The following is a 25,618-nucleotide window of genomic DNA, read 5'->3' on the forward strand; positions in this document are numbered from 1 at the left end:
TTGACCAAAATTTGTGTTGGATTAACAATTTGATTTCCACATGTGAAACCTTTATGCCTTTTGTAAATTACTGGATGCCACTAAATTTGACAGCTGTGTGAACTGCAAAAAGAACAGTAATAGGTTACGGTGATAAAACAAACGGGTGGAATGGGCAGTGTATTGCAGATGAAGTGCAATGTGAAGTGGTTAATTTTGATGTTGATTGAGATGAAATAAACGAGGAAGGATTTGTCCGAAATTTAATTTGGCACGGTGGTGCAGCGGTAGAGTTGTTGCCTTGCAGCACCGGAGACCCGGGTTCAATCCCAACTATGGGTGCTGTCTGAGCGGAGTTTTTACGTTCTCCCCATGACCGCGTAGGTTTTCTCCGAAGATCTTCGGTTTCATACCATACTCCAAAGACCTACAGGTTTGTAGGTTAATTGGCTTGGTATAAGTGTAAATTTTCCCTAATATGTGTTGGGCAGTGTTAATGAGCAGGGATTGCTGGTCGGCACGGACTCTGTGCTTTCTCTAAACTAAATTAAACTAAAAGGGGTGCAGAATCCCGGATATTTAGTGCAAGAATTGAAGAAAATGACAGGAGAGTTGGTTGAGAAACCTGTTAATAAGGCATGCGTAATTTGGGGTTTTATCAATAGAGGCACAGAATGTGAAAGCAGTGAAGCAATGCTGAATTGCTGAATGATTATAAAACACCAATGAGATAGCCATCATGAATCAGACTGTGCTAACCTAAACTGAAAAGAGTAAATTCTCTCAGGTTTGGCTTTTTGATATTTTCATAGTTTTGAATAACTGTTGTGATACTTCATAGTTAGCAGTAGCAATGCATGGATCATTGCATGCGGAAGGGATGGGAAAGAAGGTGGCACTGCTTATTTATCAGTGTGAAAACTCATGATGTTTAGTGCTGAATTTACAATAACAATGTAATTGCAACATTATACATAATGGAACATTAAACACGTTTAAGTAGGTGAATCTTTTTATCCCAGAATGGTGGCAACATTCGAACAACAAAATTTATTGCCATTTCTTCTTGCCATGAAGTAATTTTTCACCAAAAATTGATACTGAAATTTCAAAATTTGGAATAAAAGATTAAATTTTTAATCTTTCTGGAAGATGTTTATTTGTAGATAAAGAGTTATTGTGATGTGACTTATTAGTTTATATAACTTTGATGATCTGTTATTTTTGACTACAGTCCTTGATTATCAGTCGTGTTAAATGCAGAGTTGTGGCAGTAGACCTGCGAGGCCATGGTAAGTTCATTTAAACTAACTTCTGATTAAAAAAATTTAATGTTTAAGAAGGAACTGCAGATGCTGGAAAATCGAAGGTAGACAAAAATGCTGGAGAAACTCAGTGGGTGAGGCAGCATCTATGGAGCGAAGGAAATAGATGACGTTTCAGGTCGAGACCCTCTTCAGACTGATGTGGGGGTGGGGGGGGGGCGGGAAGAAGAAAGCAAGAGGCGGAGACAGTGGGCTGTGGGAGAACTGGGAAGGGGAGTGGAAAGGAGAAAGCAGGGACGATTTTTTCCAATTTCAGGTAGTCCCTGCTTTCTCCTTTCTCCTTTACCCTCCCCTTCCCAGCTCTCCCACAGCCCACTGTCTCCGCCTCTTCCTTCTTTCTTCCCGCCCCCCCACACCCCCACATCAGTCTGAAGAAAGGTCGCGACCTGAAACGTCACCTATTTCCTTCGCTCTATAGATGCTGCCTCACCCGCTGAGTTTCTCCAGCATTTTTGTCTACCTTCTGATAAAAAATATATATTATTCTAGCTGCTAAAAATATTTGTCATTAGATTTGATAAAGAAACCTCCATTTTGTTTCTTTTTAAACTAGTATGGCTTTATATTTTTATTCATGTTTCATCACTTTTAAGAACACAGTGGATCTGATTCTTTTTAGGAACATCTATAAGTTTATCATTGATTCGGATCCTTCTCTGAGACTGTGCTTCCCTGTGTTTAGTAGGCAGCACAGTGGCGTAGCAATAGAGCTGCTGCCTTACAGCACCAGAGGCACGGGTTCGTTCCTGACTGCGGGTGCTGTCTGTACGTAGTTTGAAAGTTCTCCCTGTGACCACCTGGGTTTTCCCCAGGTGCTCCGGTTTCCTCCCACACTCCAAAGGCGTATAAGTTTGTAGGATAATTGGTTTGGTAAAATTGTCAATTGTCAATTGTCCCTAGTGTGTAGGATAGTGTTCGTGTACTAGCTGATCAGTGCGGACTCGGTGGGCCGAAGGGCCTTTTTCCACGCTGCATCTCTAAATTAATTATTTCTTTCTTGTATACCTTGTGCTTTGGCTCTCTGCCCCCCCCTCCCCCCAACTACAAATGTCAGTACACTGTCTAAAACTTGCGTATACCCCAAATGTCTATTCAAGTATTCCCACTTTATGGTCCCACTCGCTCTCATCATTTATTATACAGCTCCTATCGATTTTCGAATCCACAACAAAGTACTAAAAGACACTAATCTCTTGGATTATGGACATATCACATTTGTAGTAATGTGGTCAGGAGCAAAATCAAATCCTTCGTGGTAGACCATGACGTTCTGGCCACCTTATGCTATATTTCTGAATTCATCTTCAAAACTTATCGTAGAGCAATATGTACATTGTTTATATCATAAAACAAAATGATTTTAAACTACACAAAATTAAGTTTCTTGGTTAATAGAAACTATTCTTTTAGAAAATAGCCAATATGAGCCAATTTCACAGTTTAGTCTGAAGAAAGGTCTCGACCCGAAACGTCACCCATTCCTTCTCTCCAGAGATGCTGCCTGACCCGTTGAGTTACTCCAGCATTTTGTGTCTACCTTCACAGTTTAATTTCTGCTAGAAATGAGTTCAGAGGCTACTGCAATTTTTGACTTGCCGCCCTCGTATATTTAGGAAAGCATTTCCTTAAAACACCGTTAACCGGTAGTTCGTAAAATGCTCCTGAAGTAATTTCTTTACACGGTTCAACAGCATAACAAAACATGAGATTCTGGCACTAGATCTTTCTGTGCTAACATGGTAACATAGACTATGTCCTCTCAGACTTAGAGATAAGTAGTGAATATTCTTAGGCAGATACATTTTGACTTGATGTTCCCAAAACGTAGGGCTGAACAGAATATTTGTAAACCATAACATGTACAATGTTTGAGTCAGTTGTTTTGTCTCCCAGGGCTTGGGAGACAATTATTTCCAGGTGTCTGTAAGGGCATAGAGTTATATAGTATGGAAACAGGCCCTTCAGCCCATCGCATCTGCGTCAACTGTCAAGCATCCATTTACACTAATCCCATTTTATTCTCCTCTTATTCTTATCAATTTTTCCCGGATTCTGCCAATCACATAGACGCTAGGAAGAAGTTATAGAAGCCAATTAACCTACCAATTCACATCTTTGGAATGTGGGAGAAAACTGGAGCACCCAGAGGAAGCACACATGGTCACAGTGAGAATGTGCAAACTCCATATAGACAGCATTAGAGGTCAGTCTTGAGCCCAGATAAGTGGAGCTGTGAGTCAGCAGCTCCATTGGTTAAGTCTCCATGGCATCTATGAACTGTACTGCTGAGAAAATATAACATGGGGCTCCCTGGGTTACCAATGGTGACCAGTGGAAATCTGACAACGCTAATTTTACCATACATTTTTAAAGCATTTTTCAATAATTGAGCAATAATAATGTTTCATCCTATTAATTAATAACTATATACAGTGTATAATCCATTATGGGTTGATTATGGATAATGTTAGTGCAATTTTGAATGAAATGAAAGCATTATAGCATGTGTGTGGTGGAGAGTGAGACGATATGAGTAGCTACAGAAAATGGATGTTTCTGACATTGGAGAAATCAGCTTACGGGAAGTCCTCTGTAACAATCCATATGTAACCCAATGATCGCCTTTATTGAACTCATAATGCCATTTTCCTCTAAGTTGAAACACCTGATGATTTTCTGCGCTTCTGCACAGACGCAAAGTAGAAATGGGTAACTTAGTCATTTTGGGTATGGTAGATGCAATGGCACTTTCTAACATAATGTTATGTTACATTATATAATGTAATGTAATGTAACATGATATGTTATAAAAACCTAATTACATATGTGTAATAATAATAATACCAATTATTATTACATTATACCAACATCTCTGTTCTACTGTGGCGACGTGCAAAATTAGCAATTTACCTCCCATTCACTTATGTGATACATAGAACAGTACAGCACAGGACAGGGTCTTTGGCCCACAATGACAGTGCTGATCTGATGCTATATTAAAGTAATACCATCTGCCTGCACATGGTTTAATCCAGGGGTGTCAAACTCGTGGCCCGCGAAGGGATTCAATCCCGCCCGTGGGATGATTTCCCCGTGCCAGAGCGGGCTGCAGCCGTTCCTGGTGCCGGATCGGGTTGTGTTCACACGTGCACTACGCGATCCAGCGCGCATGAAGTCGCATTTTGCCCGTGACCTCGAAATGCCAAAAAGAAAAATAACTTGCTTCACACGTTCCCTTAAAATGTTCCTGCTGTCACCTTTGAGCTATGCTCACTGGCTTTTGAAATTTCCACCCAAGGAAAAAGACTCTGATTATCTACCCCTCCTATGCTTGTTTCTATCAGGTCATGCATCAGCCTCCGATGCTCCAAAGGAAACAGTCTTTCATAAATATAGTGTAGAATTCCTTTTTTTCAGAAATAAAATATTTTTATATTTGTGCAGCTCATTTTACCTTGGCAAAACATCCCAGGACTTTTGGCTGGACATGTAATCAGATCAGCAGACTTGCAGATCAGAAGCCTCTTGCAGGAGCAGGTAGTGGTCAAAAGGTAGTGATGTTTAGAGAGAGAAATCTAGAGCTTGACACATTGGTAGCTGAAAGCATGGCTGCCACATGCAAAACTATTTGAGCGTAAACATCAATCTCAGGAATGTAGCTGTCTGGTATGTTTGGAGGAGATTACAATGACAGGAATGGGCAAGCTCTTGAAGGGATTTGAAAATGGGGTTGCAAATCTTAATATTATTGTGTTACTTTACTAGCTTCTAAGTGAACAATATTGGGTCAATGTCATGAACAAGCCAGCTGTGGCTTTGGATGACCTCTGGTTTGCAGTAGGTACTGCAATGACAGCAGGTCAGGAGTACATTGGAAAAACCTAAACGTAGCACAGGCATGAGATGAGCGTTTAGCAAGAGCTGGACTGACACAGGAATGGAGATGTTCTGTCTTGGAAATGGCAGGGTGAATGTTCCATGGCTTGAGGTCAAATAGAACCACAAAGTTTTGACCAGTCTGAAATAAAAATAGAAAACTAGGGAATTCTAAAGGTTCATAATCCCGTGAGTGAAGAAATTTCACCTTTCCTCGGGCCTTAATCTCATCTACTGATGTGTGGACTCCTATATATTGACGAGACCAAGCGCAGACTCGGCGATCGTTTGGCTGGATATCTCCGCTCAGTCCACCTAAACTTATCTGATCACCCAGTTGTTAAACACTTTAACCCCCTCCCATTCCCATACTGACCTTTCTGTCCTGGGCCAACTCCACTGTCAGAATGAGGCCCAGTGTAAATTGGAGGAACGGCATCTCATATTTCACCCCAGCAGTATGAATATTGACTTATCTAACTTCAAGTAACCCTTGCTTACCCTCTCTCTTCATCCCTGCCCCTTCCCAGTTCTCCAACCAGTCTGACTGTCTTCCCGATTAAATTTTATCTCTGTATGCGTCATTGTCACCATCTCCCGTGGTTACCAAACTCGCAGAACTGGGTCTCTGCGCATCCCTCTGCAACTGGATCCTCGACTTCCTCGTCCACAGACCACAGTCTGTTCGTATTGGCGGAAATGTGTCAGCCTCAATAACAATCAGCACGGGAGCACCTCAAGGCTGCGTGCTCAGCCCCCTGCTGTACTCACTCTATACCCATGACTGCGTAGCGAACCACAGTGCGAACTCCATCATCAAGTTCGCTGACGACACCACTATTGTGGGGCGTATCACTGATGGGGATGAGTCAGAGTACAGAAGAGAGATCGAGCAACTGTCCATTTGGTGCCAGCGCAATAACCTGGCCCTCAACACCAGCAAAACCAAGGAACTGATTGTGGACTTTGGAAGGAGTAGGAGGGGGACCCACAGCCCCATTTATATCAACGGGTCGATGGTTGAAAGGGTCAAGAACTTCAAATTCCTGGGCGTGCACATCTCTGAAGATCTTTCCTGGTCCGAGAACACTAACGCAATTATCAAAAAAGCTCATCAGCGCCTCTACTTCCTGAGAAGATTACGGAGAGTCGGATTGTCAAGGAAGACTCTCTCTAACTTCTACAGGTGCACAGTCGAGAGCATGCTGACCGGTTGCATTGTGGCTTGGTTCGGAAATTTGAGCGCCCTGGAGAGGAAAAGACTACAAAAAGTAGTAAACACTGCCCAGTCCATCATCGGCTCTGACCTTCCTTCCATCGAGGGGATTTATCGCAGTCGCTGCCTCAAAAAGGCTGGCAGTATCATCAAAGACCCACACCATCCTGGCCACACACTCATCTCCCTGCTACCTTCAGGTAGAAGGTACAGGAGCCTGAAGACTGCAACAACCAGGTTCAGGAATAGCTACTTCCCCTCAGCCATCAGGCTATTAAACCTGGCTCGGACAAAACTCTGATTATTAGCAACCTCTTTCTGTTATTTGCACTACCAGTTTATTTATTCATGTGTGTATATATTTATATCATGGTATATGGACACATTTATCTGTTTTGTAGTAAATGCCTACTATTTTCTGTGTGCTTAAGCAAAGCAAGAATTTCCTTGTCCTATACAAGGACACATGACAATAAACTCACTTGAACTTGAACTTGAACTCCTAGCAAACAATGATCTATTCTACATTTTCCTTGACCATCATCTGTTTTGATGTCTCATTTTCACACCTTACACTTTCTTATCTCTGTTTCCCTCTCCCTTGACTCAGTCTGAGGAAGGGTCTTGACCCGAAACGTCACCATTTCTTCTCTCCAGAGATGCTGCATGTCGCGCTGAGTTACTCCAGCTTTTCGTGTCTATCTTCGGTTTAAACCAGCGTCTGCAGTTCCTTCTTACACAAGATGTATGGAGGAGATCTGCAAGGATGTTGCCAGGAAAACAAAAAACTATTCTCTTTGGAACTGAGGGAAGATTTGGTTGATGTTGGTGAAATATGCGATGCTTGGATAGGGTGATAGGTCAATAACTGGCTGATATAGGTTTAAGGTGATATGTAAAAGTTTAATAATAACTCTTTTTAAATGGGGAAAACAGAGTTCAGGAAGTCTGAAACTCGCTGCATAAATGTGCGGTGAAGGCATAAACCCACACTTGAAAAGTACCTGGATGAGAATTTGTGGTATGATCAACCAGAGTAGGGACTGAGGACTGGCAGATGGAACTAGCCTGAATGGCTTTTTTTTGTTTGCTATGAACACATTAAGTCAAAAGCTCTAGATTTCTGCAAGGCTAATTAATACTGGAGCGATGTTACTACAAATAAGCATGATAGTTCCTTTTTTTTTGCTTAAGTTTGTAATATGGGTAGTTTTCTGTTCATGAAAATGTATAAGCCAAATGCACAAGATCAAATCATAATTTATTTAATATGAAGGCAGGAAACCATCTGTTATGAAAACATTAACTGAAGGTCCTATTTATCTTTCAGGTGATACAAAAGTCGTAGACAGTGATGATCTTTCAGCAGAAAACATGTCCAGGTACAAAGGCAATAAAGTGCTTGCAGCACAACCTTTTATCCGAAAGCCTTGGGACCAGACACTTTTCGTAATTCAGAATTTTTCGGCTTTCGGACTGGAAGATTTTTAGCGTCGATTTTAACGGCTGGCTCAGTGGTAGAGTGCTCGGCTCATATCCGCAAGGTCGCGAGTTTGCGCCTCGATCCCGGCAGTTACTCGATCGCGAGTTTGAGTCTTCAATGTAGTTTTTTCTAGCAGAATAGGAGAGAATAGGGAGGGTTAGGCTGGGATCATTCTCTGCAAGATGATCTTAGTGCGGGAGACAAGTGTAGGAGAGGTGTACTGACTGTGTGGGCAGAACTTTGGAAGTGATTGCCCACCATTCTCAAAAGCCGCTGTGTCTCCCTGTCCCTCCAACTCCAGAGGAATCCGCTCCCCGATGGGCCGCTACGGCGACAAGTGGCTGTTCACCCACAGCCCGAGCTGCGCCACCCCAAGAACAAGACGTACCTTGCACACCATCAGCTTCTGCCCCTACGGGGAGCGTGTTCCTCTGGAGTTGGAGCGGGGCTGGGCTGGAGTTGCTGATCTGGGATCTCCGTGCTTGCAGTGGGCCTGGGGGTCGGTGTCCCGATGAGGTGGCGCAGCTCGGGCTGTGGGCGAACTGCCACTTGTCGCCGTAGCGGCCCATCGGGGAGCGGCTTCTGGTGGTCCTGACGTCTCTCAGCTCATGTCCAGGGGGGTGGCCGGAGACGTCAGGACCAACATGAACCCGCTCCCCGATGGGCCGCTACAGCGACAAGTGGCAGTTCGCCCACAGCCCGAGCTGCGCCCCCTCATCCGCAACTCGGGTTCCTCTGGAGTTGGAGCGGGGCTGGGCTAGAGTTGCTGCTGGCTGTGAGTCTCTGGGATCTCCGTGCTTGCAGTCGGTGTCCCGTTGGTCCTGATGTCTCCGGCCACCCCCCTGGACTGGAGCTGAGACTGGGAACTGTACCGCCCTTGCCCCCTCCCTCTGCAACTGCAAACAACCCCACAGTTCCCAGTCTCAGCTCCTGTACAGAGGGGTGGCCGGAGACGTCACAGCCCGAGCTCATCCGCAACCCCAAGACCAAGACGTACCTTGCACACCATCAGCTGCTGTCCCTACGGGGAGCGTGTTCCATGGAGTTGGAACGGGGCTGGGCTGCTGCTGGCTGTCGGTCTCTGGGATCTCCGCGCTTGCAGTGGGCCTGGGGGTCGGTGTCCCGTTGGTCCTGACGTCTCCGGTGACTGGCATTGACCTGCTGGCATCGCCGACGTGAAGACAGTGCAAAGCCCCCGCGCCGGTGCAATGGGCGGGGAGCTGGAGAGGGGAGGGAAGGGGTCACACACATGGCCGGGAAGCAGAGGGGTGTAGGTGGGGTGAAACTGAAGGGAGCGACAATCTGTTGCTGCCTGCCCGCTGAGTTAAAATGTTCCCACGCAAGACTCACGATACACTGTGTATCGTGAGTCTACCGTGGGAACTTTTTAACTCAGCGGGCAGGCAGCAGCAGATTGTCAATTATTAACTCTCCCGCGCAATATACCCTCACCTTCTCTTTTATGAATGGGGATTTAGTTCCCCTTTCTTCGAGGACCGACCGGAGGTTCCGCTGTCACCTCTGCGGGCCGCCCTCGGTGAACGTCTTCAAGGACCTTTCTTCAAGGACTGAAAAAATGTCCGCTTTTCGGAGCTTTTCGTTATTTGGAACTTCGGATAAAAGGTTGTGCACCTGTAATTATTTTCATGTTGTAAATGATTCAGCCACCAAATTACAAATTGTTTAATTTGTACCAGTACATTCCTCCTCTGTGTTACTGCAAGGTCATTAGGGCCTTATCATAGTTCCTCAGCAACCTGTGAAATGTTATTGTGTGTGGGCTGTTCCATCTGTTGACAAGATCTCCCATTGTGAGCTACATCCTGTCTAGCAGTTTCTGCAGTTACATCTTGAATGTGAAATGCAAGTGTTCCAAAAAGATTGCAAAACTTTTAATAATATGAATAACTAACACACATTTAGCACGGCCAAAACTGTAGATAGTTTTCTATTTACTTTTCCACAGTTAGATTTACATCAAAGCATTGAGAGGAAAATAATCTGTGGATTCATATATTTATGATTTTGGTTTCAAAGTTTACTTGTTAATTGTTGTGGGAAAATAAAAACAGAAAAAAACAATTTTGACAGCTAATCTCGAATGCAGTTATTACTGTGAAATAGTTTTTCAGCTTAGTTCTAGAATTCTACTGGAAACTGAGTACGGTCATTGTAGTCAATAGAGGCATAGGAAGGCCACTGAGCCCCACAAGCCTATTATGCCATTCAGATGGATCATGGTTATTCTTTACTTCAAATCCATTTATTTCCTTTTGCTCCATGTTCTTGATGCCTATTAAGAGAAAAAAAACATCTAAGCCATAGAGTGATACAGTGTGGAAACAGGCCCATCGGCCCAATTTGCCCACACCGGCCAATATGTCCATGCTACACTAGTCCCACCTGCCTGCGCTTGGTCCATATCCTTCCAAAGCTGTCCTATCCATGTACCTGTTTCTTAAACGTTGGGACAGTCCCAGCCTCAACTACCTCATCTGGCAGCTTGTTCCATACACCCACCACCCTTTGTGTGGAAAAAGTTACCCCTCAGATTCTTAATAAATCTTTTCCTCTTCACCTTAAAACCTATGTCCTCTGGTCCTCGATTCACCTACTCTGGGCAAAAGACTCTGTGCATCTACCCGATCTATTCCTCTCATGATTTTGTACTATGGATCCGAGTACTGGATATTTTAATTGAACCAGAATCCAATGACGTTCAGAGGAGAGAATTCCAGTTTTTGTGACAATATTGGTTTCACTCTTAAATCATCTAACTCTAATTTTAACATTATTACAGCATTTTCCCATTAAGAGGAAATCATTTATTTTTTTCTAAACTGTGGAATCAGGTTATCATATTAACAACATCATTTGATCACCCTGCAGCCATTTATAGAAACTCATTAATAGAAATAGTATTTACGCTACATGCCCCTATTATTCATCTATTTATGGCCCGATTATTATTTTAATGATGTATATGTGCCGTAGCTCTGGAAAGTAGTTGTATCTTTCTCGACCAGCATAAGTCAATGGCTTTGTGCTGCACAAGAGGCTTGAGCTGAAGTTGAAAGGTAGCAATTTCTCTGTTTATAGTGTTATAATAAAGGGGCTTTCACCCTCTTACTATAGCACGGCAATAGTTTATTAGGATTTCTGACGTAAAAGGGTAGTGCCACCGAGCCAATCCCGACCGTCCTCTGAGAGGGAACTACTATTTCTAATTCCAAAATAAAACCAGAAATTGCTGGAAATAGTCAGCAATTTAGTCAGTATCTGAAGAGAGGGAGAAACCATTAAATAATATTGCAGGTCAGTGATTCCTCATTGGAACAAATGGTAGTTTTTAAACATGTCACTCGACTGCACCCTTGCTCTTGCCCCTGAGTAGCCAGCTGAAGATAAGACGGTGATGATCCAGGCACAAAGATGGTTAGGTTTATCTTTCATTTGTATTTGATTTATTATTTATTGTTTCCTCCACTGAAAGTCAGTAGCCTGTCATGAGTCATGCTGCAAAGGAAGTGTCATTGCATGAGAGAAGAGAGGCAAAGGCAGGCACTAAGGGAATGCACATGATTGACTTCTTGTTTTTATCTCAAATTTAGTTTACTATGGGGTTTTTTTGCGATCAGTTATTTTTGCATCATAATAAAGTAAATGCTGATGTTTAATGAGAGGATGGCCTGTTGATCTTTGGTCTCTATTGACCAAATATGAAAGAAGCAATGATCACTGGTAATCTGGGTTTATTTTGAACTCAGATAAGGGTAGGTGGATTGTGTACGTACGTTTTATCCCAATCTAAATGCCTGTTTTTGAAATATAGATGCTGGTGGAGAAATATCATTTCTGACATTAAGCTCATTGTTGGCTCTGATTCAGCAACCTAGTTTTGTGAACACGTATGTGTGCGCACACACATATACACATTCCCTTTAACAATGAACTATCAGCTGCAGCTGAGACTTGAATGTGTCAGCTGCACTTGACTGTGGTTTATTGAATATTCCTAATTTTAATTCTCTCGTCCTTATTAAAAATACTTTCACTTCAAAGTGTTCTTTCAGGCTGAATATTTAATTACATCAGTTTTCGATACAGCAGACCTTAAAATGTTTAATATTATCCAGGCAATTAGAAAAATAAAATGTAATGAAAAACACTGATAGCTACAGTAAATGCCAGTATGATGCTCTTGGATAATGGATAAATAATAAAACAACTGACTCCTGTATATTCTATTGATATGTGGACTTCCAAAGGATGTTTGTGTTGAATGTTTCTGCAAAATCAAAAATAGAACAGTTAATAAATATAATTTATTCCAGAGTTCTTGCTATTTAAACTACTATTAGTTTCAGGAAAATACCCAATGACTCGTTGCTAAATTTTTCATATATTTGAAATACACTGCAACATTGCAAAAGTACTCCATTACCTCAACATTAACCCTATTCTAGGCACTGAAAAACGGCAATTAAAATGTATTTTAAATAGTTTAGGTCTGCATGTTTTATCTGCATCTTTATCTGCATCAGTTAATTTCTACTCTCAATATTTATTTTAAAAATAATTTTATGTATTAAATGATCAATTTGATTTGGCAAGATCTGCTAGTTCTATCTTTTCTGACAGTTTTAGAAGCTTTTGGAAAGTTGTTTTTCATTAGCTAAAAAACAGTTTAAACTGATTTTCAGCTTTTAAAGAATCCAGAAAGAAATATGATCAATTCAGTTCTTTGGTTTCTACCTCTACATCAAAATGCACGAAACGTGAAGACATAAAATTATTCGTAGCATTGAAAGATTTTTTATTGCATTTAATGTAGCATGCTAATTTCCTTTTTATCAAATCTGAACCACCTTTTCAATTCTGGAGGTAGATGAAACAGGCCTTGAATTTGGCCTTGGATTGAATGATAATTGTTCTATTTATAGATTACTCATTTTAACTCTAAAGGTTAACACATTCACATAACATACAAAATTTATGCATTGAATTTTGAAAGAACAGCCTTGGGATACATATCTTGACACCAAGCTGTTTGGTATATTACACCAAGATGGGATAACTCACCTCGACATAGTAAGGTTTGAAATGGTCTATCAGTCAATTTTGTTGAGAATGAATATGTGTTTATATTTTTAAAAAAATATATATATTTCTCCTTTACAGGGATGTTGGAGATATAATTGACACACTATACGGTGCAGATGCTCCCCCAGTTCTGTTGATTGGCCATAGTATGGGGGGAGCAATAGCAGTTCATTGTGCAGCAAAGAATCTTGTTCCATCTCTCCAGGGCCTCTGCGTGATTGATGTGGTGGAAGGTGGGTTATTTAAATTACTATGGGAAACTTAAAGAACAAAGTTGTTTTAGTCTTGTTTAAATGTAGATATTAGGTCCCCCCAGTCATGACTGATCATGGGTGATGCATCCTGGTCGGATGCAAGCCTGGGCGATGTCATATGGAGGACAGGCTGTGACCCATGCAGCTCGTCCTATCCACGTCGCTGATCGATCCAAAGGAACAGCAGGGCCGTTACAGTTTGGCACCAGCGCCATCGCAGGAGCTGCCAGATCGAGGTTGTAGACAACGACAAACTGCCTTAGGGACTCGGACTCCGGATTTTTCTTGAGGTTTACTCCAGGTGCCTTTTCCATGACTGGATATGGCCACAAGGCAGTGGAGGTTTTCCCTCTCCTAGATGGACTGCCTTCCCAGGCTGACGAGCCCCATCTGCCCGAGACCCGTGGGGGCGGGAGCGTCTACCTTCCCGTGCAGGTCTATAGCACCTGCCCACTGCCCAGAAATGTAAATATCATCAGAGTAACATCTTAGTTTAGTTTAGAGATACAGCATGGAAAAACAAGCCCTTCGGCCCATCGAGACCGCACCGACTAGCGATTACCCGCACATTAACACTATCTTACACACACTAGGGGCAATTTGCATTTTTAAAAATATATCAAGCCAATTAACCTACAACCTGTACGTCTTTGGAGGGGGAGGAAACCGAAGATCTTGGGGAAAAACCATGCAGATGGGGGAGAACGTACAGACATGCATCCATAGTCAGGATCGAACCAGGGTCTCTGGCGCTGTAAAGCAGTAGCTCTACCACTACACCACCGTGTCGCCCAAGAGTAACAGTGTTTGTAAACCACTGAGTAATATATGAATTTTTACTGTTAATGAATGTATAAATAATTTCCAAAGCATTTAATGATTTAAAAAAAAAACATTTCTAGGCACAGCAATGGACGCTTTAAACAGCATGCAAACGTTTTTACGAAGTCGGCCGAAAATATTCAACTCTGTTGAGAGTGCCATTGAATGGAGGTGAGATTTTTTTACCTTTCTGACTATAAGAAGCTCCTCCGTCTCTCAGTTTCAGAGGGAGGCCCCCCCCCCACCCCCCCCCCCCCCTTCAGGTAGCCTATTATTTAGTGGGCAAGTGCAATGGGTCTAGAAGTCATAAGTCCTTTCCAACAGTAGATAATTATAGTAAAATCTGTAAGTTATCTTTTCATCCAAGTGCCATGTCAACAAAAACATTCCTGTCTGGTTAGAACCTTGGATATGAAATGTCCATGCTGTTGTTCTTTCTGTGGTATGTTGCATTTCGGGTTGAAAGTTGGGTATTTGGAAACTTTGGAACCCAAAATTAAATTTGAATTATCTAGGAAAACTTGTTAAATAAAGAATATGCAGATGATTTGAAATTAGGAATGATTGAACAGTGAGTATTAAATCAATGGTCAGCTAGAGGTGCCATATGATTTACACAGATTTTTTTTATTCATTTGAGATTTGCGCATCACTGTGCATGCCACAGTTTATTATCCATGCCTAATTGCACTCAAAATAGTGGTGACCAGTTTGCCTTGAGCTGCTGCAATCAATTTGACTAAGGTGCTCCCATAGTGCTTTTGAGTATGGAGTTCCAATAAAGAAACACCAAATTATTTCGAAGTCAGGATTGTGAACGAATTAGAGGGAAACCGTCAGTGGTGGTGGTCCCTTACACATTCTGCCTTTGTTCTTTTAAGTTGTAGAAGTTGTAAGCTTGGGAGAAGCTGTTGAAGGAGCTTTGGCGAGCAGTTAGAGTGCATTTTGAAGATGGTAATCATTCTCATTGTAGACACAAAATGCTGGAGTAACTCAGCAGGACAGGCAGCATCTCTGGAAAGAAGGAATGGGTGACGTTTTGGGTCGAGACCCTTCTTCAGTCTGAACCCGAAACGCCACCTATTCCTTCTCTCCAGCGATGCTGCCTGTCCCGCTGAGTTACTCCAGCATTTTGTGTCTACCTTTAATTTAAACCAGCATCTTCAGTTCTTTCCTACATCATTCTCAACGTTCTTGCTCTCCTTTTCAGCAAATTTGTTTTCCGAGTCACCAATTGCAGATTAATCATCAGCTTAGTCATCAGTCATTAATCATCAGCTTAGAGGATGAATTTATGTTAATATTTGAAAGAATTATCAGGCTTTTGAGTCACAATTTCAACATGAGTTTTGAGTTATTTGGAAGTTCATTGTTCAATTGTCCTCATTTGTGGGAGCAACGTAAGCATATCTCACAATTTCTGTGGGTTTGGTGCTTGCATCTTCGGTATAACAGGAGGAATAAAGGCTTCCTTAATCACAGGCTCTGCATTCCCAGAGACAAAAATAGTGCACCTCAAAGAGGGCTTTATTCTACAGCAATGTATTGAATCAGAATAATTGCAGTTCACTGAGGAGCAGGAACAAGGAGGATCAATTTCACCAGATGGGTATTATAGAGCTCTGCAACCTGCAATAACACGAGTTGTTGCACAAAAGTCATGTACTTTTTCCGTGTCTAACTGAGTCACTGTTGCACTAAACCTAATACCTCAAGGTCATTTTGGTCTCCAAGTAAAATATAAAGTTTCATATTTGAAGTATCAGATTTGCAGGTACCTGATTTTCAGTTTTCAAAATAATTGATTGCATATCTTTCCCTATGGATATGACAAAGTAGGGACACACAAACGTTTTTAGAATATTTTGTATCTCCCCTAGATGAGCCATGCATGTACTCTAGTAGAACAATTCAGAGTCTGCATCAATAAGAATAGGCAGTGTGCTTATTGAATAGTTATTCTCTATGTAGATTCTTGCTAAGATTTCTGGTAACTCGCATGATATCTTACATAGAAAATAGGTGCAGGAGGAGGCCATTCGGCCCTTCGAACCAGCACCGCCATTCATTGTGATCATGGCTGATCGTCCCCTATCAATAACCCGTGCCTGCCTTCTCCCCATATCCCTTGACTCCACTAGCCCCTAGAGCTCTATCTAACTCTCTTAAATCCATCCAGTGACTTGGCCTCCACTGCCCTCTGTGGCAGGGAATTTCATAAATTCACAACTCTCTGGGTGAAAGCGTTTTTTCTCACCTCAGTCTTAAATGACCTCCCCTTTATTCTAAGACTGTGGCCCCTGGTTCTGGATCCGCCCAACATTGGGAACATTTTTCCTGCATCTAGCTTGTCCAGTCCTTTTATAATTTTATATGTTTCTATACGATCCCCCCTCATCCTTCTAAACTCCAGTGAATACAAGCCTAGTTTTTTCAATCTTTCCTCATATGACAGTCCTGCCATCCCAGGGATCAATCTCGTGAACCTACGCTGCACTGCCTCAATCATAAGGATGTCCTTCCTCAAATTAGGAGACTGAAACTATACACAATACTCCAGAGTGGTCTCACCAGAGCCCTATACAACTGCAGAAGAACCTCTTTACTCCTATACTGAAATCCTCTTGTTATGAAGGCCAACATTCCATTAGCTTTCATTCACTGCCTGCTGTACCTGCACGCCATCTTTCAGTGACCGGTGTACAAGGACGCCCAGGTCTCGCTGCACCTCCCCCTTACCTAACCTAACCCCATTGAGATAATAATCTGCCCCCTTGTTTTTGCCGCCAAAGTGGATAACCTCACATTTATCTACATCATACTGCATCAGCCACGCAGGTTTAAGGTGAGGAGGGGAAAGATTTAATTGGAACCTGAGGGGTGATTTTTTAACACAAAGGGTAGTGGGTGTATGAAATGAGCAGCTGAAGGAGGCAGTTGAGGCAGATACTGTCGCAATGTTTAAGAAACATTTTGAAGGTACATAGATAGGATATCTTTGGAGAGATATGGGCCAACTGCAGGCAGGTGGGACTGGTATAGATGGGGCATGTTGGTTTGTGTGGGCAAGTTGGGCCAAGGGGCCAGTATCCACACTGTATGACTAAGAATAAACTGTGGACCATTTTGTCTTTTCGGGGGTAAGGTCTGGGAGAAGATGGGGATCTCGATGCACTCTGACTGACAGTGTAAAGCAGCAAAAAAATTCTGGTCTAAAAAAATGCAGATTGTTCTGATGTAATTGAGATTTGTATACTTTCTATTCCTGGCGTATGTAAAGACCAAAGGATGATAAAACTGTTCAATGCTAATAGTTGCTAAAAAAATTAGTTTGAAGTGAAAATTAGAATCTGGAATAGAGGTATCTGGTGTTCAGCTGACTGAGATAGTGAGCACAAAGCTTCAGTCAGTCTGAGGTAGCAGTCTTCCAAAGTGAAGCTCATGTGCCATCTTCGGGTAGTTATTTAACTAACAGCCACCACCAAAAAATGCATTTAACATTCGTAAACACCTATCATACAAATTTTTAAAATATAAGCAATTATAATTCTTCTATCTTTTTAATTTTTCTTCGAATTACATAGAAAACATAGAAAATAGGTGCAGGAGGCAGCACCGCCATTCATTGTGATCACGGCTGAATTATGCTGCTCTTTTATAACAGGAAAGTATTTGGCTTTTTAATCAAATTAATCTCAACATATGTCAGCAAGCCAGAGATTGATTTTTAACCCCCAAATCAATCTCTGTTTATCGGATAATCATGTAGAAGGTGATCTGCCATTCTTCCTCAATGTGACATCAGTTTTCTATCATTTGTGCCTTCTGTAAGAAAAGTTTAATAATTTGTCTTCTACCATGCGTAGATAATCGATGGAAATGAAAACATTCAGCACAAATAAGAATAGCCTCAGGGACAAATACATTGTTATAACTAAAATATAATAGCTGACCGGGACTTCCGACGCTTCGCCCGCTGACCCGGACTCCACTCCCCGCGGGCCTCCAGCAGTGACTCTACCGATCCTCGCCATTCCACCGCCCACCAGCAGGCCACAGCCTTCGCCTTACCTGAGTCCAAGGCTCAGCACCGGGCCTGAAGTCTCCAGGTTGCAGACTCTCACACCACGCGGTCTGACTGTGGTGGGTCCTAGTGCTCTTCCCCCCCCCCCCACACCACCATCATCCCCCCCCCCCCCCCCACACAGGGAAACAGTGGGTGTTCCACTGGGTCTTCCCCCTCCCCCTTGCACCATATGACCCCAGCTCCTCCCCACCCACACTACAGTCTTCATGCCCCCCTCCTCCCTGACCACCCACCACCCCCTTATCAGACATCGCCACGGCCTCCATCCACTCACCTGCCTTCCTCTGGCCCCAACCCCCATCCTTGCCGTGTGTTCACCATCCCCCCTGACCTCCCCCTCTCTGATATCGAACGGTCTGCCCTCAGCAGAGGCCTCACCTTTGTTCCCCTCCGTCCCCACCTCAATGAGTTCCGTGTTCACCACAATGTGGAGCTCCTCTTCTGTCGCATCCACATCCAAACGTTCTTCAATGGGAAGGAGTCCTCACCCCCTAGTGATGACCGTTCTCCCGTCTCCAACGGACCCCCTCCTCTTGGACTCCCCCTCATGGCCATCTACCTGCTTTAGACCTTTTCATTTTAAACTGCCGATGGGACATCAGCTGCCTCAACCTTTCCTCTGCCCTTTCTCACTCTAACCTCTCCCCCCCCCGAACGTACAGCCCTCCACTCACTCTGCAACAACCCCGACTGGGTGATCAAACCTGCCAACAAGGGAGGTGCCGTGGTAGTCTGGCGCGCTAACCTCTACCGGTCTGAAGCCAGGCCCCAACTCTCACACCTCCTCCTACTTATCCTTGGACCATGACCCCACAGACGAGCACCTAACACTATCACTGACTTCATCACTTCCGGCTCCCTGCCCTCCCAAGCCTCCAACCACGGCCCGATTTTACCTTCTCCACAAATTCCACAAACCTGACTATCCTGGCAGACTCACTGTTTCTGCTTGTTCTTGTCCCACAAAACTTATTTCCACATACCTCGACTCCATCCTATCCCCCCCCCCGATCAAATCCCTCCCCACCTATGTCCAAGACACCTCACACGCTTTTCGTCTCCTCCATGACTTGCGTTTTCCAGGCCCCCACTCCCTCATCTTCATCATGGATGTTCAGTCACTCTACACCTCCATCCTCCACCAGGATTATCTTAAAGCCCTCCGTTTCTTCCTTGATCGCAGAACCAACCAGTCCCCATCTACTAATAGGTCCTTAGCCTCAACAAATTTTCCTTTGACTCCTCCCATTTCCTCCAAATCCAAGGCCTAGCTATTATGGGCATGCGCATGGGCCCCAGCTATGTCTACCTCTTTGTAGGATACGTCGAACAATCCTTGCTCGAGGCGTACCGTGGCCCTATCCCCGAACTCTACCTCCGCTACATTGACGACTGCATTGGTGCTAGCTCCTGCACCCATGCAGAACTCACTGACTTCATCCTTTTCACCACTAACTTCCATCCGGCACTCCAATTCACCTGGACCATTTCCGACATTTCCCTACCGTTTCTAGACCTCACTATCTCCATCGCAGGTAACAGACTACTGACTGACATCTATGACAAACCCACTGACTCCCATGCCTATCTGGACTATACTTCTTCCCACCCTGCTTCCAGTAAGAACTTTATCCCTTATTCCCAATTCCTCTGTCTATGCCGCATTTGCACCCAAGATGAGGTGTTCCATACCAGGGCATCGGAGATGTCCTCATTCTTTAGGGAACGAGGGTTCCCCTCTTCGACTATAGATGAGGTTCTCATCAGGGTCTCCTCTATATCCTATAGCTCCGCTCTCACTCCCCATCTCCCCCACTCGTAACAAGGGCAGAGTCCCCCTTGTCCTCACCTTCCACCCTACCAGCCGTCACATACAACAGATAATCCTCCGACATTTTCGCCACCTCCAACGGGATCCCACCAGTGGCCACATTTTCCCATCTCCTCCCCTTTCTGCTTTCCGCAGAGACTGCTCCCTTCGTAACTCCTTGGTCAATTCGTCCCTTCCCACCCAAACCACCCCTCCCCTGGCACTTTCCCTTGCAACCGCAGGAAATGCTACACTCGTCGCGTTACCTCCCCCCTCAACCCCATCCAAGAACCCAAGCAGTCTTTCCAGGTGAGGCAGAGGTTCCCCTGCACCTCCTCCAATCTCATCTATTGCATCCGCTGTTCCAGGTGTCAGCTGCTCTACATCGGTGAGACCAAGCGCAGGCTTGGAGATTGCTTCGCCCAACACTTCTGCTCAGTTTGCATTAATCAACCTGATATCCCGGTGGCTCAGCACTTCAACTCCCCCTCCCAATCCGAATCTAACCTTTCTGTCCTGGGCCTCCTCCATGGCCACAGTGAGTCCCACCACAAATTGGAGGAGAAGCACCTCATATTTCACTTGGACAGTTTACACCCCAGTGGCATGAACATTGACCTCCAATTTCAGGTAGTCCCTGCTTTCTCCTCCCCTTCCCCTCCCCTTCCCAGCTCTCCCACAGCCTACTGTCTCCGCCTCTTCCTTTCTTCTTCCCACCCCCACATCAGTCTGAAGAAGGGGCTCGACCCTAAACGTCACCTATTCCTTCACTCCGTAGATGCTGCCTCACCCGCTGAGTTTCTCCAGCATTTTTGTCTACCTTCTATTGTTATAACTAGATCATTTAAAAATGTTTCAACATTATGTTAGCTTTTATTTTCTAAAGCAAAAGAAATACAATTATAAATAAGAGAATTTAAGATTTAAAGTACACATCTATGTTTCAAGTTTCATCAAATGGTGTAAGCACTTGAGTGCACATATAGAAAATACACTTAGGGAATTATATTTTAATGACCGGAAAATATATTAACCATATAACCATATAACAATTTACAGCACGGAAACAGGCCATCTCGACCCTTCTAGTCCGTGCCGAACACATAATCTCCCCTAGTCCCATATACCTGCGCTCAGACCATAACCCTCCATTCCTTTCCTATCCATATAACTATCCAATTTATTTTTAAATGATAAAAACGAACCTGCCTCCACCACCTTCACTGGAAGCTCATTCCACACAGCCACCACTCTCTGAGTATTGAGCCATACTTATTATCGAGCACATTATAAGAGCAGCCAATTTCTTAATACAGTGGAAATTAACAGGAACACAATGTTAAAATATATTTGGAAAATGTCGTTTGGCATGAACACATCCAAAAGATGTGACAACTAGAGGGGCCTGCAGTCTATTTGTGGGATGTAGTTTACAACTCAAGTTCAGCAATCTGCTGAGAGATGACATCAGAGCGTGAGATTGCACTTTTTGGAGCTAATTTCCCTGTGACACTTCAAACGACTGATTTTTAAAGCTTGCATACTCTTAAGTTTACGTAAAACTGACATATGGTGTGCAAACACTTAGCCAGATTGATTTCCTTGGTGTAGCTAATGGGCAAAAGGAGGGTCAGAATAGTGTATTGGAAATTGGTTATTTATGCAAAGAAAATGATAAAAAATAATGAAAGCAAATTCCAGAAATAATTTAGGATGTCTTCAGTTCTATATTTGTACATCACAATGTTTTTTGTGTTAATTTTTGTTGCATGTAATCAGAAGGAAGTGGTGGTAGAAAGTGTGTATTAATACCACTGGATTAAAAATCCAGAGGTGGTAAGGTAAAAGGGCAATTTAAAAATTAAAAATTGACTTAAATAAAAATCTGAGAATGTTAGCATAAGTCAAGGTGGTCTTGAAGTTACAGAGGTATGTTTAAAAAGCCATGTCATTTGGGAAGGAGATCTGCCAACCCTCCTCTGCCAACAGTATCACCTGTTGTGTATAATAAAGGGCCAAATGGCCTCTTCCTGCACCTATTTTCTATGTTTAATCCATGTTACTTCAGTTAGGGTTAGTATAATGATTGCTATGCTACTTCACTTTCAGGGTCAGTTTAATTCTTATTTATGTCAGTTCAATTCTTATTTATGTCAGTTCTTCCTATATTGCTTTCACAATTATCAAATCCTTTGTTATATGATGTTAAACATCTGATGTATGTTACTTGTCTTGATAGGATATTCTCCTATTTTTTTTTGCAGTGTTAAAAGTGGTCAGATACGAAATCTGGAATCGGCAAGAGTATCCATGCTTGGTCAAATAAAACGGTACTTTTATTATTGATATCCTTGCCAACAAATTTGAGCTAATTTAATTTCCCCCTTTGCAGATTTTGACCTGTGTAATGATTTGCCTCTTAAATGCCTATATAAAAAATATCAGTACTGCTTCAGAGAATGATTGCTATTGATTAGCGACTGCATGTAAATAGTCTTGAAGCATTTCAAGGACATGAGGAGGAAAACAAATTTGGGACCAAGGTGATGGCAAGGGAAGTATGTAAGCAAAATATGTTTTCATTTGGGCGTCCCGGAGGCAAAGAAGATCAGTGAAGACAAGGGCAATGGATTAATGGGATTTTGTTTGGCTTTAATTAACAGCATTTAAATTGGTAAAGATAAGGATTGTGAAAGGTTGGAGGTCTGGCAAGAAAGCATTAGAATAGTTTAGTTTAGAGTTCGGTCATATTGTATAACCACGTTGATGAAGTTAGATGTGGCAGTTGGTATGATTGGAAATCGTTAAAGATGGTGGGATTCTTTGCTGGAAAATGGTTAAAAATACTGAAGAGTCATGGAGTCATTTTGACTTGCTTCCGTCCAGATATGAGGAAGAGCAGAATTCTCCAGGGAGCTCTCACGCTTTTGTAGACACTGCTATTAATGAAGAAGAAGAAGAGGAAGAAGAAGGAGGAATCGCAAAGAAGGAGAAAAAAAATGAGCCAAGCATAAGTATAAAAGAAGACAAACCGGAGGTAAGCTGTTTAATTTGGATGAAAATATACAAATATTATTTTATGTTCTTATTGCTAAAGTATTTTACTAAGGGATGGGAGGGGGTAACTAATCACTATATTTGTATTTACTGCTGTGTCTTCACAGGTTCTGACTGAGCTGCTGAGAATTTACAGCATTTTCAGTTTTTATTTCAGTTTCCTAGAATCTGACCATTTTACTTAATTAAAGGTCTCTACTGTTCTATACGTGGTTAATTATGTACAATATTATTTGTTTCAGTACACATGGCGTATTGAACTATCTAAAACTGAGAAATACTGGGAAGGGTGGTTCAAAGGTCTATCTAACCTCTTTCTGAGTTGCCCAGTCCCCAAACTCCTATTACTAGCAGGTACTCTTTCTTACACATAGGTTAAAATATTTTCCTTTGTAAAAATTGTTTAAAAAAAACTTTCATGTAATTCCAATAATCCATTATAAAAACTTTTTTTGCTGCAGGTGTTGATAGATTGGATCGAGACCTCACGATTGGTCAAATGCAAGGTAAATCCAGGAATGATTTCAATATGAATGTGATAGTTGATGCTCAGTTGCCAACATCACAAATGGCAGATTCTTTTCACAAGGGTTAATGCAAACTATATGCCTACATATCTTTGATAATTTGTATGCATGGCAAACCATATATGTGGCTGCTTCCATCATAATATATTACGAAGCTGCCCAAGCTGAATTTGATTTGTGGCTGAATCACCGAAGGACTTAACCAACAATGTAAATATATCCTCCATTCTTGCTTGAAATCATGAAAGGAACAAAAATATAAATAGTACTCTGAATGTTTTGTTCATAGAAATAAAATATTCTGAAGTATTTAATAGGGCATCATGTATAGTGGTGCAGCTCTCGTGATCCATGTCAGAGAGTTGTGAATCTGGAATTCTCTGCCACAGGCAGTGGAGGCCAATTCACTGGATATGTTCAAGAGAGAGTTAGATTTAGCTCTTAAGGCTAAGGGAATCGAGGGATATGGGGGAAAAAGCCGGAACAGGGTACTGATTTTGGATGATCAGCCATGATTATATTGAACGGAGGTGCTGGCTCGAAGGGCCCAATGGCCTACTCCAGCAGCTATTTTCGCTCATGATCTCTGGTGCTTACTTTGTGGAGTTTGCATGTCCCCCTTCTGCCTACATGGGCTCCCTGATTTGTTTCCACAGTCCAAAGATGTGGTTAGTGGGGGAGGCGGTTGGTAGGAAGGTTGAATGGCCACTGTAAATTGCTCCTAGTGTGTAGACGTGTGGCATAATCTGGGGAGTTGATGGGAATGTGAGCAGGAGTGGCACGATAGCGCAGTGGTAGAGTTACTGCCTTACAGCGCCAGAGAACCAGGTTCGCCCCTGGCTATGGGTGCTGTCTACGGAGTTAGTACGTTCTCCTTGAGACCGCGTGGGTTTTCTCCAGGTGCTACGGTTTTCTCCCACTCTCCAAAGATCCAAGGTTTGTAGGTTAATTGGCTTGGTAAATTATTGTAAATGGTGTGTCAGATAGTGTTAGTGTGCAGGGTGATCGCTGGTCAGTGCAGACTCGGTGGGCCGAAGGGTCTGTTTCCACTCTGTTTCTCGTCTAAGGTCTAAAGATAGGTTGCAGGAAAAATTAGTGGGGAAATAGGATTGATCTGTGTGTTGGCATAGACTGAGTCTTGAAACATATAAGATTGTTAAGGGCTTGGACACGCTAGAGACAGGAAACATGTTCCCGATGTTGGGGGAGTCCAGAACCAGGGGCCACAGTTTAAGAATAAGGAGTAAGCCATTTAGAACGGAGACGAGGAAACACTTTTTCTCACAGAAAGTGGTGAGTCTGTGGAATTCACTGCCTCAGAGGGCGGTGGAGGCAGGTTCTCTGGATGCTTTCAAGAGAGAGCTAGATAGGGCTCTTAAAAATAGTGGAGTCAGGGGATATGGGGAGAAGGCAGGAACGGGGTATTGATTGGGGATGATCAGTCATGATCACATTGAATGGCGGTGCTGGCTCGAAGGGCCAAATGGCCTATTCCTGCACCTGTTGTCTATTGTCTAAAATGGCCACTTCCTGTGTTGATGAAAATTTGGAGCTATAGAAACGATCGAATGATGAAAACACTAATATAATTATGATTTCTGTATATGTATTTCTTGAAAGGAAAATTTCAAATGCAAGTCCTACCACAGTGTGGCCATGCTGTACATGAAGATGCCCCAGACAAAGTAAGTAAAGTCCATTCTTTTCCATTCAAAGCGACTGCTTTAATTTACTCGTGGTATTCAAATTTCAAGTTATTCCAAACCTTACAAGTCAGAATTAAGTTAAAAAAGTGACCAATTAATATTTGCAAGGACAGTCTGGTAGTTGCACCCCGTGTGGGAGCTTTTGATAAAATCACCAATTTTGAACAATAATGGTGTTTGTGCTCATGCTAGTTTAATAAGCAATCAAATGTAGCTGCAAGTTGGTACATTTATCAAAAAAAATGAACCATTGAGATTTTGAAAAGGTCTTGTGATAAATGATCAGTATAGGATAGTAAAATTGATTAGTAATTGGCCATATATGGATTCTTTGGAATTAAAAAAAAAAATCATTTGTATAACCAACAAAATC

At 42.7% G+C, this 25,618-nt stretch overlaps 1 protein-coding gene across 2 annotated transcripts in view; it reads left to right on the forward strand.

Moving 5' to 3' along the window:
- ppme1 (protein phosphatase methylesterase 1) overlaps positions 1-25,618 on the forward strand; it is a 45,223-nt gene that overhangs the window by 12,364 nt on the left and 7,241 nt on the right. For both annotated transcript variants that reach the window (XM_033023204.1, XM_033023203.1), the window contains exons 4-12: positions 1,214-1,271; positions 7,727-7,778; positions 13,061-13,215; positions 14,139-14,229; positions 22,220-22,285; positions 22,842-22,992; positions 23,255-23,366; positions 23,474-23,518; positions 25,160-25,224. In XM_033023204.1, the coding sequence (XP_032879095.1) occupies positions 1,214-1,271; positions 7,727-7,778; positions 13,061-13,215; positions 14,139-14,229; positions 22,220-22,285; positions 22,842-22,992; positions 23,255-23,366; positions 23,474-23,518; positions 25,160-25,224 (795 nt within the window). The remainder of the gene's footprint in view (positions 1-1,213; positions 1,272-7,726; positions 7,779-13,060; positions 13,216-14,138; positions 14,230-22,219; positions 22,286-22,841; positions 22,993-23,254; positions 23,367-23,473; positions 23,519-25,159; positions 25,225-25,618) is intronic.

This window comes from Amblyraja radiata, chromosome 6, assembly GCF_010909765.2.
Source record: "Amblyraja radiata isolate CabotCenter1 chromosome 6, sAmbRad1.1.pri, whole genome shotgun sequence".
NCBI classification, from domain to species: domain Eukaryota; kingdom Metazoa; phylum Chordata; class Chondrichthyes; order Rajiformes; family Rajidae; genus Amblyraja; species Amblyraja radiata.